The sequence below is a fragment of the Cryptomeria japonica genome, chromosome 10 (assembly GCF_030272615.1).
Source record: "Cryptomeria japonica chromosome 10, Sugi_1.0, whole genome shotgun sequence".
Taxonomy (NCBI): domain Eukaryota; kingdom Viridiplantae; phylum Streptophyta; class Pinopsida; order Cupressales; family Cupressaceae; genus Cryptomeria; species Cryptomeria japonica.
Window position 1 is genome coordinate 559,209,978 of NC_081414.1, and position 20,475 is coordinate 559,230,452.

Sequence of the window (20,475 nt, forward strand, 5' to 3'; positions counted from 1 at the left end):
TTGGATAGATCATTGATGATGCAATCGGGAAAGTTGGGCAGACTCCCAGTACGGGAGAAAGTGAAAAGGAGAATACACATACTATCATTAATCTGGAGGATGAGAGCATCCAGTTTGGGGACGACAAGATGATTCACATAGAGCCACCACCAGTAGAAGATAATACAGACATGGGCCTTCGGATTTCACAACCAGACCCACAGGACCTAGTGGGGTCCATTCAGCGATTCATGGCAGAGTTGGAGGGATTTACCGAAGTGGCAAGAGGAATTGTAGACATGGCCCTACGGGTGAACGCAGGAGCAGTTCCAGAGGCAGAGAAGCTTTTGGAGTTTATAAGGAATGGGTGCCAGGAGGAGTTTGAGCGGTACTTCACTCAGCAGGGCTGACCGGCGGCTGAGACAAAGCAAATGGTAGAGACTTGGCAACAGGGGCACCTCATGCAGGACCAGGGGGTGCTTGTTCCCACCCTCCAGGGAATGGAGAGTTCCTACAGGGAACTATTTTTTCAGATGCGATGGGCCCAGGTAGAGCAGGGAGCTGCTAAGGAAGAGGTTGTCGGTCTCCAAAAAGAGTTGTTAAACGCACAGAACTTGCCACTGTGGAGAAGCAAATCTGAGTTGAGCTAGAGGAGACAGTCGCACTCCAGGCGACGTGTGTGACATAGCAGAGTGCTAAGATGAGAGCATTGGAGGATAGGGTGGCGGCATTGACAAGCCACGTAGCACAAGAAGACAAGGACCCAATGGAGGCAGTCCACATGGTGAAGACAACCCACGAATGCCAGCTCGTAGTCGAGCGTGACCTACGGCTCCGTCCAACGCAACTTCAACACCTCCAGCACCAAGCTCCAGCTTCCTCCATCACTCCAGGGACGTCCTCTCATCCTTGCCCTCAGTAGTAGTTCTTCGTCTTAGCCCCATTTTGCTGTAGTCATCTGGAAGACTTCTTTTTTTGGGGGGGCTGATGTAGACGATAATTATGTCGTCACTAAATAAAACTTAGTTGTTATGTTAATTTGGCATGTAATGGATAATTAGTTCCCGTAGGTAGTTGGTAGTTTTGACAGTTGGCACCTTTGCCAACCGATGGAGTGGTATATATTCTGGCAATGTATTGGGGGACAAGAGCTATGATTGAATATACATTTTGATGTGATTGTAATATCCATTACTGAGCAATAAAGTTATATCATTCTGCCTATGTTATTGTAATTGTTCTTATGTTCTAAGCATTCATAGTTTTCTGTGTGTTTCGTGATGTCAAAACATATTCACCGTAGGGAGCAAACACAAGGGCTGATGGATACATCTATTAACTAAAGAAGGCAAACCCATTCATAGCCTTAAATATAATAGCTCAGGAAAACCCGGTGGAAACTAAGTGATGAATTCTCAGAAGGATGATTGGAAATTGATTGGGATAATGTTGGTTTGGATAACTATGAAACAAAATTTGAAAAGAATCTCCAGTCTGCTCTTGATGACCTTGCTGCTGTAAAGACTGAATGTGAAGAATGCAAGTTAAGACTCAAAAAGGTAGAAGATGAAATTATCAAGCTAAAGTCAGAAGTTAGAGAAAACAGAGAATACGAGGACAAACTCAGAAGGGATGAAATTGTCAACCTAAAGATTCAGATTGAAGAAGACAAGGTGATTGCTGATTGTTTAGATTCCAAGCTTCATGAAAATTTCATCGAGTGCACCAAGCTTGAGGAAGAACTTGTTTCTTTGAAGAAAGAATTGGAGGAAGCTAAAAACACCCGTATATTTGATAGTAATAAAGATGATTTTGAATGCTCTCAGACAAACATGGTGGATAGCAAGGGTAAAGAAGAAAAGGCACATTAATTCAAGAAGACTAATGTAGATGGAAATGAATTTAGACAACTTTGGAGCCAAAGCAAGAACTTCAGAAAATGTACTTCAAATTAAACTGCTCCAACCAAGTATCTTCCATATTTTAATGGCAATTGTTTCTCTTGTAAAAGGATTGGACATAAGGTTGCCAAATGTAGAAGTAGAATGAACATAAGCTCAATTAGGGCTTTTAGGCCTCAATCCTTTAATGGTTAGTGCTGTGCATGCAACAAGTATGGTCATAGAGTAGGTGAATGTAGAAGTAGAACTATGAGGAATGATGTTATGGATATGAGCAATGTTAGATTTTTTAGTGGATATTGCTACACGTGTAACATGTTTGGTTGTAAGGCTAGAAGCTGTGAATCTAGTGTAGGAAGAAGGTATGTCTCACAACAAAATATTACTTGTTATAATTATGACAGATCAAGACATTGCTAGATTCTATAGAGGAAATAATGATTCATAGAAGAAGGTTGATTAGATAAAGAGAGAGAAATGGAAAAGATGTGGATAAAGAAGATAGAAGATAAGGAAGATGACAAGGTGAAGAATGAATCTGTCCCCCAAGATGGTGCAAATGGTTCTTCCGGAAACTAAAAGGATAGCGAAGGGTCAGGGGGAAGTGTCCATTGTATATATCTTATACCCCCCTAAGTGTTGTGGCTTCTATTTGTGAAGCTCTCTGGTTTGGATATGTTCAACTTGATAATGAAGGCAAGTTGTTTTAGAACATGGGAAAGATTTATTTAATTTGTATATCAGATACTTGTGGCAATATGTGTTGACGATTTGACTATCTTAGTAGAAGATGCAAAAGGATGAGATAGCAGTTTATTGGATTAATATTGACAGGTGGAACATATGCCAAGTATGTGCACAAAGAAGATAAGAATGCATGCCAAGTGAAGGACTTCAAGGTATATCCTTTGTTTTTGATTGATGTTGATTGCTACTGTTAGGGGAGCAAAGAGTTGGTTGGTAGTTGGCGAAAGGGAAGAAAATAAATTAGAGATTGTGCTGCTAAATCTGAATCTTGAATCATGCATCCTTCGTCCTTGATGTCAAAGGGGGAGTTTAATGTTTTCTTTCCAATTTGCACTAACTTTTACCTATGAACATAAATTACACAAATTAGGGTTAGGGTTTGGACTTACCAATCAATCAACTTGTTAAACAAATTACATTCTTGTATGTAGAACCTGCATATAAAGCATAAGAACAAATACAAATACACATTCATCTTATTGTTAGGGTTATATCAAATACTAAATTTACAATACATAAGAGTTGGAGAGAAAGAGACATGAAGGTTTGCTTGGAGCCATTTCTACACCAAGCCCAAGAAAGGTTGCCTTCTACAACCTTCTTGCTCCACTTGGCTGTTCGCACTTGCCTGCTTATTAAATCCGTTTCTCCCATATTATCATGTCTTGTGGGGGAACGGGTAGAGAATGCAACCGAGTTCCTTGAATCCTCCGTGTAAGGGCCAGCCAAGCTCTTGATGCCACTTTGGTCATCCTAGGATGGCCTACTTACAAACCCCTCGTTACCCCTCCATCACATTCCATACCCTTCCTCCACAAGGATATATTTCTAATATGTAAGCATTATACATTTATAATGAATGATGTAGAACAAAAATATATTAAGTACATTTTAGCATGTCTAACTAACATAGCTATAAGTGGCTGAGATAACTGATTCATAATAAGACATGATTAACTCTAATTATTGTTACTATAACCCCTGTTAATCTAATGATAACTCTAAACAGATCAGTCCTTAATGCTGAGTACATAATGATGAGGAGTAAACTCAGAATATTCGTGTTAGAATGCTGAAACAAATTAAATAACAGTAATGATAAAGATTACTGCAAGAATGTTACCAGTAGCTTGATCTTCTCGATTTGATGCTAATTGACTTTCCTTTCCGTTAACTGGTTCTGTCGCTGTCCTATCTCTATTGTTGCTGCTTGAAGTTTATTTCTTAATTCTTTTCTTATTGCCCTTGATGGTTGTTTGAGTTTGCTTGCTGATTTCTATTCTCGATTCCCTTCTATGGTTTCTTCCATGTTTCTCCAATTAGAATCGTCTTCTTTTTATTAAGACCCAAGAGTGACGTCAATTTTAATTGCATCACATAAATGATCTTCCATCTTAATGGGTTTGTCCTCTTATCATTTATTTAATATTTGTTTGTCTTCTCATAGCCATTCCGTCATGGTCAATGCTACCCTGATTGCTTGTTTGTTTGATATAACAATTCCCCGTCATCTTATTGGTATATGCTGTCTAAGACGGAATGGCTTAAATCACACACACCAAGCTTACGCATCTAGGCTTAAAGGTGTTAAACACTTAGAGTTGACTGACATTTTCTAGGCTTAATATGTTGCTTAAGGTGTGTGGTTACACTAAGAATACACTTCTAGGGTTAAAAGTGTTAAACACTCAGAGTTGACTAACATTCTCTAGATTTGATATGTTGCTTAGTGTGTGTGGTTTAAGAATGGCTGTCTAAGACATGGATTATTGTCTTACGGGTATCGTCTTTGCTACTATTATAATTCCTCATTATGTGTGTCTCTCCATGAATTGGATGAGCATCTTGATTCAATTGACGAAGACAAAGTCTGATCAATCTTATTCCGGTCTCTTTATTTACATATTGACGTATACTATGTTGTCTCTCTTCTCATTGTTGACCATCCGTGTTAATGGTTAACCGCCCAAAGAGGATGTTGTCCATATGCTAGTCTTAGTCATTTGTTATTCTTTGTTCAAGTTGGGTTAAAGAAGATTGCGGAGTCTTGATCCAAGACAATCTTCTCTTATTAACTACGGTTTGGTATAGGTGTCAGGCCAAGGATATGACAGAGAGATATTGATGAAAGGGGAAGAGAATTTAGATATGGAAGGAGAGAACATTGCATTATGTAGTGTTGCCATCAATGACAAAGGAGGAGATTGTTGGCAATATGTGTTGTCATTGATTTTAACCTAATGTCTAACAATATATTTTGTCCTATGTATAGTCCTTTGCTGGTAACAGAAGTTGAGGTGTCATTGATGATGTGGTTGCTGAGTGGTGATAGATGTTAAGGTGTCTTTATGAATAATGTAATTGTGGCTGCCTGCTTGATGGCTTGCCTGCTGCAATGATGGTGAAATAGTATGATGTAGACACTGAGATTGGTTGATGGTTCTCTATGGTTATTGTTTGCCTACTTGTTGCTGATGCTCTTGGCCATGGGTTTTCACTTGGTGCAACTAAATAAGAAATTGTTGGAAGAAGACTATGGATAGTATAGAGTGTCTGATATATTCTTGGGTAGAGGATTGTTGTAGATTATAAGGATCTCAAGGATGTGTTGAGTAGATGCTTTGTGTTTGATGTCCACCATCTTGGTGTTGATATCTAACATACTTTGGTGACATGGTTGATAATACTAATATTTGAATGTTTCTCTATGGAGAGAGTTGACTAAGATATTTGTTCTTATATGATGTTGACATTTGTCCTATCAGATTTGCAGTGGTAAGGATTAGTGTATTGGAAAGCAGTTGTTGAGGAAGTGTTTTTTGGCAGTAGTGTTGTGACTGCCATTAATCTGTATGTATGGATGAGTAGATCATTGAGGATATGATGATGAGACTGCATTGGCTACTGTTTGCATTATGCTGTCATGATTTTCTTAGCTAGTATGAAGAGTTTGATGAGAGGAACAAATGGATATTAGTTGCAGATGGCCTATGGATGCCCACCTCTTTGGTGTCCGATGTCTGTACTGAGTTGGCTATATTGACATTATTGATAATGCTGATAATAATTGATGTTTAGATAAGTTGAGATATTAAGATGAGGATTAGATGCATGACAAATGATGTACGAGATGAGAAGGTGATGTTTTTGGGATAGTTTGGTCCATAGAAGCCTGATGGAGCAAGTTGGTAGAATAAGTATGTGTTGATGTGCGCTCGGAAGGATGCTCCGCATTCCTCCACATTTGTAGATATGGTCTTGTGGACTTGGATATAATGTTTATGCTTTGTGGACATTGCATTTTGATCTTTTTAGGTCTTTGGTGTTGCAGTTGATATAGATGGTAATTGCTATTTGCTGACAGTCTGGTTCTCTGTTAGAAGTGGTCTGGAAAATGCTTTGCATTTCTTGACATTGATGTTTCTAGTGTTGCGGCTTGGAGGATATGTTTACAATGTTTGTGTTGTGTCTCAATTCAATTACCAGATAATGGTGTGGTCTGCAATTTGGTCCATAGAAGCCTAATGGAGCAAGTTGGTACAAGATGTATTGATGTATACCCGAAAGGATGCTCCGTATTCCTCTGCATTTGTAGATATGGTCTTGCAGACTTGAATATAATGTCTATGCTCTGTGGACATTGCATATGGTCTTTTCAGGTCCTTGGTGTTGCAGCTGATATGGATAGTAATTGCTATTTGCTGTCAGTCTGGTTCTTTGTCAGAAGTGGTTTGGAAAATGCTTTGCATTTCTTGACATTGATGTTTCTAGTGCTGCGGCTTGGAGGACATGTTTACAACGATTGTGTTGTGTCTTAGTTCAATTATTAGATGATGGTGTGGTCCGCAATTAGTGATATTATGCTTTGTGTTTGATTGGCTCTTTGAAATAAAGTGTTTAGTATTAGTTATGTTGTGCCAGTATGATCTTGATATGAAGAAGTGAAGGAAGGATTGGAGAATGTTGTTGGATGTTCATGGAACATCCTTGTGTGCTCCGCATAATGCTAGATGGTTTGTTTGATGATGCATGGTGATTGGAATCTGTGTTTCAAGGTAACTGTTGTGGTTCAGCCGATTGGTTCCTTGGCTTGCGGTGAATCCTTGGATGTCTTCGCTTGCTTAGAAGTTTGTGTTGCATTGTTTTTGGGTCCTCACTTAGCGTGTGGGGATCCACATTGGATTTGTTCATCTAGAAAATATGTTTTGGGCCAACTTGTGGCGTGCTCTTTGGTGTATCTAGATTCTACACATTACCTTACATTTAATTTTATGTTTTGCATGGTCTCTACTTCTCATTTAATTTTTATGTTGTTTAGATGAATGGAAGAACTTTGTGTATAATCAATGGTGAAATTCGTATATCCATACTACTAACACCTTGCCGATGGTAAAGTGTCTTGCGTAGTCAACTGGGTCCATCTTAGCCAAGCTTAACTTCAATTATCATTCCTTCATTGATATGCATCAACCTGATGGTGTCCCTGCTTGTAGTGATGATTTGAAAATCATAAAGCTATTCTTAGGAGATTGCACTAGCCTTGTGGAGATGTTCATAGCATGTCAAAGAAAAGCTTAGTTGAATTCCACCAAAGATTGTCCATTGCTCTTACATTCCTAGGAGTAGAATAGCTTTCTAAACCCTATCCCTTTTTCCTTTTTTTCAATCAAGTGAAATCCCATGTTTCAGCGACATTCAAAGCATTCAAGCATTCAACGTAAGTACACCTTGTGATTCTGGCAATATCACATCAAATACAACTGAGTCTATCCAAGAGCACGTCAATAACTGACATTCGAGAACCTTGGAGTCGTCCCACTTGATCATGCAGCTTAGCAATTGGGAGTCTTTGTTCAAGAGAGGATAGAATATTTAATATTTTATTCTGTGTTGCATAGTGCGTAAAAACACTATCAACAGGTCTTCAGTCAACTTTTTTAATTTTTGAGAAGGGGACATGTCAATTTACCTACAACTGGCTTTCTTCTCCTTTTCACTTCTTTCAAACTCCTACATGCCTTTGAATACCAACACGGTTTCCTCAATGTGTGGCCTTCATTCTTGATTCTGATTTTCTTTTTAAAAATTAAAGTCCTGCTTGTGCATTTCCTGTGGATCACGCTCTTCTTTTTCAACCTTACTTTGAAGGACTATTTAAATTTTTTAATATGTGGTAGGCACTGGTAATCCTCTTTATCATATGGATTTGTTTTGGATCTGAGGATTATATCAATAAATCACATTCACTCAACTATTGGAGACAAGTTCAGTTGGCTGTGCTATTTCATTGTTTTATTTCTTTGTTGGAGAATTTGATGTCTTCTGAAAGCCAGGAGAACTGATAACTGAGTCTGCCCAAGTTGTGCTTTACTACAAAGGTATTATACTGTTGTTACTTTGATGCATTCCGGATGATTTATGTTTAAAACTTTTTTGTGATTCACTTAGAAAGATTGCAACTTTGATTATCTCATCCCATGCATCTTTCTTGAGCTCCTCTTATTTTGAATTATTTTGATATATGTGCACCTTAATGTAGAGAGTTTCCACTTTTGACTGATTTTTTTAACTAATAAATTTGAAAAGATTGTGGGAGCTATAGTCTTAGCCATTTACATTTCACCATCTTATTCTCTTTTGATCTTATTTCTCTTTTCTTTATAGGATTATTACTTGCTATAATCCTGCGATATTTACTACAAAGAATCAAGATAATAATGTCTATGAGTGGAGCGTAGCTTCAGAAAACTAAGATTGAGGAAGCACTTCTTCCAATAAACAATTGGCATATTTGACATGCTTAAGTCGTTACTCTAGCATCTTAAATGGGATGCCTAATATCCGAATGTCTCACCATCACCCCTCTACCTTTGATTTTGGCCTCTAATATATGTTATTATTGAATAAATTATAAATCTCATAAAATTTTTGAGAAGGTCCAATAGGGCTGCTTACACATGGCAATTCTAAAGCCATCATTAATAGTTAGTTGCCTTTGATTTTGGCCTCTAATATATGTTATTATTGAATAAATCTCATAAATTTTTTGAGAAGGTCCAATAGGGCTTCTTACACATGGCGATTCTAAAGCCAACATTAATATAGTTAGTTATTATGTTTTATGCCTAACACCAAGAAATCACCCAGGCAAATTAATATCAGCTTACAATTGTACACCTGCTAATGACAGACAATTTGACACAAAAAGGGACGGGCTTTTAAGTTCTAACAGCTTATCTGAATCGACAAACTCATTTTATGTTTGCACAGGGAAAATGCTCATATACTAAACAGGATTATTCACATCTACCTTGTCAGATGTTGGCACTAATGGCATTTTTACTGTAGGTGCAAACCAGATGTGGAAACATATAATGCTTTAATCAGTGTTCATGGTCGAGCAGGAAAATGGCAGTGGGCTATGAGTATCTTTGATGACATGCTACGAGCTGCTGTATGTATGCAAAATTTTCTTGTTCTTCATCAATGAAATTATCATGAAATTCATGTAATTTTTGAGGCTTACATTCTATATGATGCTCAATTGCTTTTTCATCCAAAACTCATGAAGGATAAATAAGACACCGTGGGCTATGAGTATCTTTGATGACATTGCTATGAGCTTCTGTATGCATGCAATAGGTCTCCTTATTCTTCGTCTATGGCTTATGATGAAGCTCGAATGACTTCTAAGGCTCACATTCTATACGATGTTCTAAAATGTTCATTTTGATCTAAAAAGTTCAGACTGTCAGTTGCTTGTAAAGACTAAATTAAACGTCAGACGACCTATGCATGTTCATGGATTGGTATTAAAAGTATCAGTTATGTTGTAAGATATCATTCATAATAATTTTTCCATAAGCATGAATATAAAGGGTAAGTTGGTCTACCATTCTCATGAATCAGGGATTAAGATATTGCTTGGACCAACTTTTCCATTGAGGATATCTTTAAATCTTATGGCTCCATTTGTTTTGACCTTGTGTGCATTTTCAGTTTTTTTCAAGGTTGGGCCATTCTGAAGAGTTGGTGGGATTAATTGGGGAGGTCCATTGGATTATTTGGGAAGGTTAGCTGGGCCAATTTTCCAATAAATAAGAGAAGTTTGGGTTAGTCATTTTCCAAAGGCATTTATATGGTAATCATCTTTAGGATATCGGAAATATTTAGGACTTCCAATTCCTAGTGCTGAAAACATATTAAATGAATGGTTCAAATACAGGTGATAATTCAGTCATATATAATATATATCAAGCATGTTTTGAGGTTACACAGTTGAAGGAAAAGACGTAGCTGTTTATTTTTTTTGTCCAAATCTCTGTTAGGTTTCTTCTGAGGACAATCTTTTCTTCGAAACTCAATTCATTGTTTGCAAAGTTTATGTTCCAACTGACTTGACAAGAAGGCTGAATGATATCAAATATATGGAAATACACTAAATTAAATTGGAATTGTAACAAATACACTCTACTAATTGGAATTGTAGGCATGTTTAAGAAACACATTTCTTTTGAAGATTATTTAACATGATCTTATCAGATTTTGTGTCTTTACAAATTAAAGATTGTATGGAAAATATATGAATTGAAGGGATTCTATAAGCAAACTTCTAAACAGATTGTGCTGTGTCAAAGCCTAATATGATAGGACTTGTTTAGTTTATTCTTTGACTCTTTTAAGTGCTCAATTCAATGAAATATTAACTGCAACATACCCAAAGAATGCTGTAGTCTATCAATCTCCATTCTCTTATTCTGCGAGATAGCAAAGGTTTTTTTGTCCCTCTTCTATATGACTAATGAGATTGTAAGTTGTCCATTGGCCGTGATCTAGTATATATGGTACATGGCCATGATAAAACCAAGGTTCATACCCGAGCCAGTATTGATCACTTGTGTGTGCTGGAGAATTTGAGTATTTGATCAAAGAAGTTCAAGGAATAAATAAGATTTGAAGTGAATTGGTACCCCCTTAGTATAATCAAAGAACACTTATTTCAAGTAAAAGAATTAGAGTTTTGTTCAGGTTTTCCTGAACAGGCACATGCTTCATGAGGTTTGCCATTTGATGTGTGGCATGCAGGTACCACCAAGTCGTTCTTCATACAACAATCTTATAAATGCTTGTGGTGCTTGTGGGTGGTGGGAGGAAGCTTTGAAGGTGTGTAGACGAATGACAGAAAATGGAGTAGGTCCTGATTTAGTCACTCACAATATCATCTTGTCTGCTTTTAAAAATGGAGCCCAATATGGAAAAGCATTGTCTTACTTTGAGCTTATGAGAAAAAAGAGGGTTAAACCAGATACAATCACTTTCAATATCATCATCAGTTGCCTAGTCAAGATGGAACAGTATGATAAGGCTGTTGAAACATTCTATTTAATGAGGAGGACAAACACAATTGATTGTAAGCCAGACACTGTGACGTTCAGCACCATCATGCATGCCTATGCTGCCTGTGGGCAGATTGCAAATGTCCAGGCAACATTTGAAATGATGATTGGAGAGGGTATACATGCAAATGTTGTTTGCTATAATATACTGATAGGTGCATATGCTTCTCTGGGACTGTCTGAGAATGCCTTAGAAACATTCAATTTGCTTGGGAAAAAAGGTTTTCGGCCAGATATTGTGTCATATACATCTCTACTTAATGCTTATGGAAAGTCTGGACAACCACACAAGGCTAGAGAAGTCTTTGACTCAATGAATAGCATTTCATTAAAACAGAATATAGTGACTTATAATGCCTTGATCAATGCATATGGCACTGCAGGATGCTGGGAAGAAGCCTTGAAACTGCTGCAGCTAATGGAATGTGCTGGAATTCAGCCAAATGTTGTTACGATATGCACTCTCTTGGCAGCCTGTGGCCATTGTAATCAACTTGAAAAGACCAATTCAATTATTTCTCTGGCAGTTTCTCAGGGCATTCAACTCAATACTAATGCATATAATACAGCCATAGCAAACTTTATGAATGCAGGAATGTATGACAGGGCATTATGCATACATAAGAATATGAAAGGAAAGGGGATAAAACCAGATGCTATTACTTTTAGCATCCTGATTAATGGTGCCTCTAAATTAAAAGGTCACATTGAAGCAAAGAAACACTTTGATGAGATGCTAGACATGGAAATTGGGATAACTGTAGAAGCATGTACAGCCTTTATTGATGCATATGTTAAACAGGTGTTTTACCGTTTTTACTCTTTTTTTTCTTTTAACAAATTTTTAGTTTCTTCATATCAGTTTGGATACCATGTATTCTGCTAGGAGATGACTTTGTATCGAGTGCAGGGTCTACTAAATGAAGCTGAAATGATATTCAGTAAGATGAAGACATTTGGTTGCTTGCCTAATGTTGTTACGTATACCATTTTAATCCACGCCTATGGAATGCTAGGTATGACAGTGTTACATCTCTAGCCTGGCAGTGTTCCTTCGTATTTGAGCAACACTATTTTACGCCTTTCTGAAGTTGTTCCTAATGCAGGAATGTGGGAGAAAGCTTATTCCTTGTTTGAAGAGATGGAAATGAATAATATTGGAGTGGACAACATTGTATACTCAACACTGATGTCAGTGTTGAACAAGGGAGGCCAACATGAAAGAGTACTTTATTTTGCAGAAAGAATGAGGGAGAAAGGAGTGACTTTCAGTGAGGCAACCTACTTCGAAATTGTATCAGCTTGCAGCAAGTAAGTTCTCAGTGATATTCATCTTGTGACATTTTTATAGATTGACAAAAAAAAAAGAAATGAAAATGGAAGGGGGCAAATGTTCTGTAATGAGCATAGAAAATTCTGTTCTCAATTGACTAAAACAGATCTAAACATTCTAAAAACTGATTAATCTGATATGTATTTCTGTTTACTAACAGCTTCACTTGCAGAGAGTCTCAAGTACAGGATTTTGAAGCTTACTAATTACTAGACTTTGTGACAGCATTGTATAAACGTTGAAATTGTGCAAATAAATAAACTGAAATTGCTGGTTCAGGTATGGGTTTGGGGTTTAGGTATGGTGGCTCTCTAGTTTGTTTTTTAAAACTTGGGTACGCCCATACAAAGAATATATATAGTATTGAAATTTGAAATATAAATTTTAACCATATTATGCACAAAATAAACAATGTTAACCACAAAACTTGAAAGCTATACTGATACGTGGTAATTCGATGCCAAATGATGAAAGATAAATCAATTCTTTTGAATGTTTATAGCCCGTGTTCAAATAGATTGTCATAACCCCACATTTTTGTAATTATTCAATAAAAGATAACATTTATATCTCCCATTATTTAAAAAAAAGAAATGACTCCTTGTTTTATTTTTAATATATATTGATCATATTTTTTAAATTATTAATGTTAACTGTTAAATGAACTTTATATTGATACATAATATAATATAACATTAAATTTATCATACAATGCAATATTGATATACAATATAAATTATTATATCGATACATAATATAACATTATATTTATCATATAATATATTATAAAATAAACATAAAAAGGCACGAAGGAAAAGAGAGAGCGATAAAGGAAAGGCAGGAGACACAGGTAAGTCACTTACCGCACTTATTTAGATCTGCAGTAATATTTTCATATATCAATGGGGTTACATGCTTATAAATAGATAAGTATTTATTTCATAGATGCATAAATTTATGTAGCTGTTAATTCAATATAATTATATATACTTAGATATGGCTAAAATACATTTTTTACATAAATGGAAATTATATAATGAAAACCAATATAATATATATATATATATATATATATATATATATATATATATATATATATATATATATATATATATATATATATATATATATATATATATATATATATGGGTATACAATATGAATACATCTACATGTGCTAAATTAATTAAGCAGATTACATCTATAATTTGAAGAATAAATAGCATTATTCAATTAAGGACTAGTAGGAATGAACTAAGATATTACCAAGGTGATGAATAAGGCAATTGCATATCCAAACCTAGTGAGATAGATGAGGAATTAAGCAACAGGGATAGCAGGAACTAGGCCTCTGTCAGGTAGGCCACCCACTGCAGTTGACTAAGGGTCTACTGACAGTTGGGCCAAGGGGGAGTGTACCGCCCTTGGGCCTGATAAGCGCTACGGGCATCCTATGGTAGCTAGTCCTCTCGATTTCATTAGGAACCAAATATGGGAATTGACTTATTGATCACAAATGACCTTAAAGTGAATTTGGCTAATTACACTCTAGATAAATTATTCATACCCAAGAATCAACCGTTGAAATTCATTGTTTATATGTTTCTTTAGATTGCGGAGTTGGGGACATTACAATTGGTATCAGAGCCTGATTCTGCCATCCTGTTAAGGGTTGTTAATGCAAACTTATCAAAGGAGAACCAGAGGAAGTAGTAACCACATGGGTGAACCATTGGAAAATGAACTTAGAACATTCATGGAAAACAATGATAGAAAAACTAAAGCTCTAATAGAGCAAAATGAAAAAACAAGTCAGGCTTTGCTTCAAGCCTTACAAGATATGAATACCACCATGAATACTCTTAGGAATCATTCCAATGGTAGAGAAGAAAACTCAAATCATTCTGAAAACACTCATAATACATCCTCTAGCTCCAGGATCCAAAAACCCAATTTCCTACCTAGAGAGGAAAATAATAAGGAAGAAACAAATAACTCCTCCATGAATAACACAGAAGACATGGCCGTGGCCTACGCTGGATTAGGGCCAGAAGTAAGAGAGGTTGTATCTTTTAGGGAATTTTGTGAAGCAAAGAAAAATGAAACCCCTAGGAGAAAACCATTCAGCAGGGATCTAAAACACAAAGTTAATAAACTATCAAAACCTAACTTTGATGGCTCCGGAAAAATATCAGCCCAAGCATGGATCCAAAAACTTAATACATATTTAAATCTCAGCCCCATGACAGAAGACGATGCAGTCCAATTTGCCATTTTACACCTAGAAGGTTTAGCACATGAATGGTGGTATCATGGCACCCTCACACAAGGTCATGATGGTATAACAACATACGACGAGTTCACTCAGAAACTCATTAAGAGATTTGAGAGGAAACACCCACAAAAAGATTTCAAAGAATTAACTCTCTTAAGACAAAGGGGAACAGTGGAAGAATACATCACTGAATTTCAAAAAATTTCCGTAAGGGTCTCAGGAGTGGATGAGGACAGGCTCACCTATCTTTTTGTGGAGGGACTCAAAGACTCCATTAAAGGATTGATGAGAGCATTGAAACCCCCTACCCTAGACGATGCCATAGATAAAGCTTTGGGCCTGGAAGACACTTCAACTTGGGAGAAACCATCCAAAACATTCACTAAAAATATGCATACTAAAGAATGGCCTAGGAAGGGAAACACCTCTAAAGAAAAAGAACAACGTAAGAGAAAGAACGTATGTTACCATTGTCATGAGAAATGGGAACGTGGTCACACTTGCAAAGAAGGAAATGAAAGAGATATGCTTAGAAGAAAAAATCTGTGTTTTAAGTGCAAAGAAAAGTGGCAACCGGGTCACATATGTGGGAGGAAGAGCCAAGCACACAACTTGGAAGCTTTATCTAGCGATGAAGAAGAAGAACTCAATGAACCCCCAAGCAAAAGGAAAAAACTTACCGAAGATGTGCAAGTATCATTAGCAGCAATTTCCGTAGCCTCAAAACACCATCCCTTTAGAATCAAAAGTATGATCAAAGGGTAGAGAGTAATTGCACTACTGGATAGCGGGGCTACCCACAACTTTATTGATAAAAGCTTGGTTAAGAGATTGAAACTGACAACACAAGAGTTTAAGGGTTTCCAAGTAGCCCTTGCCGATGGATCCACTTCCTCATGTAACAAAAAAATCCTTCAATTAAGCATAACATTAGGGAAATACCCTACCAAAGAAGATTTCTATGTGGTCGAGTTAGGGGATTCAGATGTAATCCTAGGAATTCCTTGGGAAGATTCTATCTCGATCACCCCAAATTGGAACTATGTTTCACTCAAAATGGACAGGAAGTACTAATCAAAGGGTTGCATGATGGCACAACCAGAATGGTAACCTCCAAAAGAATGGAAAGGATTTTTAGACGTAGTCAAGGAGAGTGGGCTGCCCAATGCATGGTACTAGACCAAAATTCAAACCAAGGGGAAAACATTCATGTTGATATTAAACCCATTATTAGAAAACATAAAAGGGTGTTTGAAGACATCCCAAAAGGACTGCCACCCAAGAGAGGGTTTGAACACACTATTGAACTTGAAGAAGGTGCAAAACCAGTAATCTCCACCCCTTATTGCCATCCAAGGGGCTATAAGGAAGAAATTGAGAAAGCTATCAAAGAGCTTCTAGAAATGGGGCACATTCAACCTAGCTCCAGTCCTTTGGCCTGCTTCGTTGTACTGGTAAAAAAGAAGGATGGGACCATGCGGATGTGCATTGATTATAGAGCACTCAATAAGAAGACTATAAAAAACCGATACCCCATCCCTAGGGTGGACGAACTTATAGATGAATTACATGGAGCAGTATACTTCTCAGAAATAGATTTGAGATCGGGATACCATCAAATAAGATTGAGGAAGGAAGATGTTCCCAAAACAGCTTTCCGATACCATTATGGCCACTTTGAGTTTTTGGTCCTTCCATTTGGCCTTACAAATGCCTCTGCCACCTTCCAGTCATGCATGAACCACATCTTCAGGGGACAGTTAAGGAAGTTCCTGTTAGTATTTTTTGATGATATATTGATTTACAGCAAAACTTGGGAAGCACACTTGAGACATATAGATGAAATATTGGGCCTACTTGAACAACATTCTCTTTTTGCCAAAATGTCAAAATGTGAGTTTGGGATGGAAGAAATTTTGTATCTTGGTCATAAGATCAGCACCCATGGAGTTAAGGTGGATGAAGAAAAAATTGAAGCCATCAAAAACTGGCCAAAGCCCCGAACCCTCAGTCATCTCAGAGGTTTCCTAGGTTTATGTAGTTAGTATAGAAGATTTGTTAAAGGATTTTCGAGTTAACTTCTCCCTTAACCAATTTAACTAAGAAGGGAGCATTTTTATGGTTAGATGAAGCCCAATCCGCATTTGAAAAGCTTAAAGAGGTGATGAGTTCTTGCCCCGTCTTAGCAATTCCGGACTTTTCAGCACCTTTCGAGCTTTATTGTGATGCCTTAGGAGAAGGCATCAGAGCTGTCTTAATGCAGAAGAAACATCCCATAGCTTTTGAAAGCAGGAAACTTAGAGACATAGAAAGGACCTATTCAGTTTATGATAAAGAAATGCTAGCTATTATGCATGCATTAGAGAAGTTCAAACAATACTTAATCTGTGGGAAGTTTATAGTTAAAACTGATCATAACAACTTAAAGTTTTTTCTCAATCAAAAAGATTTAAATGATAGACAACAGAAATGGGTGAGTAAACTTCAAGCATATAATTTCGACATAGAATATATGAAAGGGAAGTATAATGTTGTGGCAGATGCCCTCTCAAGGAAGCCCTACTTGGGGTCTTTATCAGTCTTATCTACAGATTGGAAGGCAGCTCTAAGTACCGAATATGCTAAAGACAAATTCTCTAGCAACATTTTAGATGGAAAAGAAATAGATGAAAATTACTGGGTAATTGATGACCTCATCGTCTACAAAAACAGAATCTATATTCCATCCGGATCGAATATGAAAGTGGACATTATAAAGACTTATCATGACCTTCCTCTAGCAGGTCATCAAGGGTATTATAAGACCTACAAGCAGATCAGAGAAAGATTTTCATGGAAGGGGCTAAAGGAAGATGTACTGAGGCACACCCAAGAGTGCATGGTGTGTCAAAGAAATAAAGAAGAACACACTTTCCCTTCAGGATTACTCCAACCACTACCCATCCCAAATCAAAAGTGGGAGAGTATATCCATGGACTTCATAACAGGACTCCCAAAGGTACAGAATAAAGATTGCATTTTTGTAGTAGTAGACAGATTAACAAAATATGCACATTTTATGGCCATTCCTTCAAGTTTCGGAGCATCACAAGTGGCGGACATCTTCTTTAAGGAAATCTTCAAGCTACACGGTTTACCTAGGAATATTGTGAGTGACAGAGATAGACGATTTCTTAGCATATTTTGGCAAGAACTATTCAAACTAGCAGGGACAAAGTTAACGCCAAGTACCAGTTATCATCCACAGACTGATGGGCAAACGGAAATCGTAAACAAATGGATAGAAGGTTATCTAAGGAACTATGTTTCAGGTCAGCAAAATGCTTGGGTAAAATGGCTTCATCTTGGAGAGTATTGTTACAACACGACCCATCATATGTCAATTAGAATGAGTCCCTTTAAAGCCCTCTACGGGTATGAAGCAACATCCTTTGGGGATCTCATCCGCTCAGAAAGTCATGTACCAGGTGCAAAAGATTTCCTCCAGCAAAACACGGATATCATGAATGCCCTTAAAGATAACCTTCACCAAGCACAAAATCAACAGAAACTGTATGCAGACAAAAAAAGAATTGAAAGATCTTTGGAAGTAGGAGACTTGGTATTTTTAAGGCTCCAGCCTTATAAGCAGTCATCCATTAAAATCAGTGGAGCTGAGAAATTGAAACCACGATTCTATGGTCCTTATAAAATTTTGAGAAAGATAGGAGAAGTGGCCTATGATTTGGACCTACCAGATCACAGTAAAATACACAATGTATTTCATGTATCTCGACTAAAAAAGGTTTTGGGTCTACACATTTCCCCTTGTACCGAGCTACCCCCAATTGATAATGAAGGGAAGTTGATTTTGGAGCCTGAGCTCATCCTTGACAAGCGAGAAAGAGGATTAAGAAGGAGGACCATAACGGAGTATTTAGTCAAATGGAAGAACCTTCCTAGGGAAGATGCCACATGGGAGAGAGATGAGACCATTAATCATCTTAATCCCAGATTGCTTGAGGACAAGCAATTTTGAGTGGGGAGGGCTGTCATAACCCCACATTTTTGTAATTATTCAATAAAAGATAACATTTATATCTCCCATTATTTAAAAAAAAGAAATGACTCCTTGTTTTATTTTTAATATATATTGATCATATTTTTTAAATTATTAATGTTAACTGTTAAATGAACTTTATATTGATACATAATATAATATAACATTAAATTTATCATACAATGCAATATTGATATACAATATAAATTATTATATCGATACATAATATAACATTATATTTATCATATAATATATTATAAAATAAACATAAAAAGGCACGAAGGAAAAGGGAGAGCGATAAAGGAAAGGCAGGAGACACAGGTAAGTCACTTACCGCACTTATTTAGATCTGCAGTAATATTTTCATATATCAATGGGGTTACATGCTTATAAATAGATAAGTATTTATTTCATAGATGCATAAATTTATGTAGCTGTTAATTCAATATAATTATATATACTTAGATATGGCTAAAATACATTTTTTACATAAATGGAAATTATATAATGAAAACCAATATAATATATATATATATATATATATATATATATATATATGGGTATACAATATGAATACATCTACATGTGCTAATTCAATTAAGCAGATTACATCTATAATTTGAAGAATAAATAGCATTATTCAATTAAGGACTAGTAGGAATGAACTAAGATATTACCAAGGTGATGAATAAGGCAATTGCATATCCAAACCTAGTGAGATAGATGAGGAATTAAGCAACAGGGATAGCAGGAACTAGGCCTCTGTCAGGTAGGCCACCCACTGCAGTTGACTAAGGGTCTACTGACAGTTGGGCCAAGGGGGAGTGTACCGCCCTTGGGCCTGATAAGCGCTACGGGCATCCTATGGTAGCTAGTCCTCTCGATTTCATTAGGAACCAAATATGGGAATTGACTTATTGATCACAAATGACCTTAAAGTGAATTTGGCTAATTACACTCTAGATAAATTATTCATACCCAAGAATCAATCGTTGAAATTCATTGTTTATATGTTTCTTTAGATTGCGGAGTTGGGGACATTACATAGATTAATAGTTAGTGGTCAAACTACATATGCACATGGGAATTTGTTGACGTGTATTTTGTACACAATCAAACACAGAATAAAATACCCAAGGGTACCTTATCCTCTCTTGAATAAAGCCTCTGAATGCTGAAGATATCGCAAAAAGGATCAATCAGGGTGACTTCAAGGTTCTTCGTTGTAGGATCTGTACGTGTGGATAAGCTCTCTGTGGTATGATGTGATTTTGCTGGAATCACAAGGGGACTTACACTTGATGATTGAACGTCTGATTTGCTTTGAATATTGCTGGAACACAAGATTTTACTAGCTTTGACTTAAAAAAAAGGGAAAAAAGACGAGGGCGAGGAAAGGATCTAATCCTAACACTAAGAATGTAGGATCAATGAATGATCTTTGATGAAATTCTAACTAGATCTTGTTTTGACATCCCAGGACCATCTCCACAAGGTTAGTGCGATCTTCGAAGGAAAGCTTTATGATGTTCAAATCATCATTGCAGGCATAGACACCATTAGGCTGATGCATATCGATGAAGAAGCGACAATTGAAGTTAAGCTTAAGCTGAATGATTCCAGTTGACTACACAAGGCAAGTCTGCAATTAACAAACTGCTAGTAGTATGGATGTACGAATTTCACCATCAATCAAACACATTTCTTCCACTCATCTTATAACATAAAATCAAACATGAGAAGTATAGAGACCATGCAAATTGTTGAATCGACCCATAAATTTCACCATTTCTTCAATGAAGTTT

General features: G+C 36.7%; 1 protein-coding gene across 4 annotated transcripts in view; it reads left to right on the forward strand.

Moving 5' to 3' along the window:
- The window catches only part of LOC131060739 (pentatricopeptide repeat-containing protein At2g41720), a 349,323-nt gene that overhangs the window by 160,202 nt on the left and 168,646 nt on the right, over window positions 1–20,475 (forward strand). For all 4 annotated transcript variants that reach the window (XM_057994106.2, XM_057994104.2, XM_057994103.2 and 1 more), the window contains exons 3-6: window positions 8,976–9,081; window positions 10,713–11,825; window positions 11,934–12,039; window positions 12,130–12,334. In XM_057994106.2, the coding sequence (XP_057850089.2) occupies window positions 8,976–9,081; window positions 10,713–11,825; window positions 11,934–12,039; window positions 12,130–12,334 (1,530 nt within the window). The remainder of the gene's footprint in view (window positions 1–8,975; window positions 9,082–10,712; window positions 11,826–11,933; window positions 12,040–12,129; window positions 12,335–20,475) is intronic.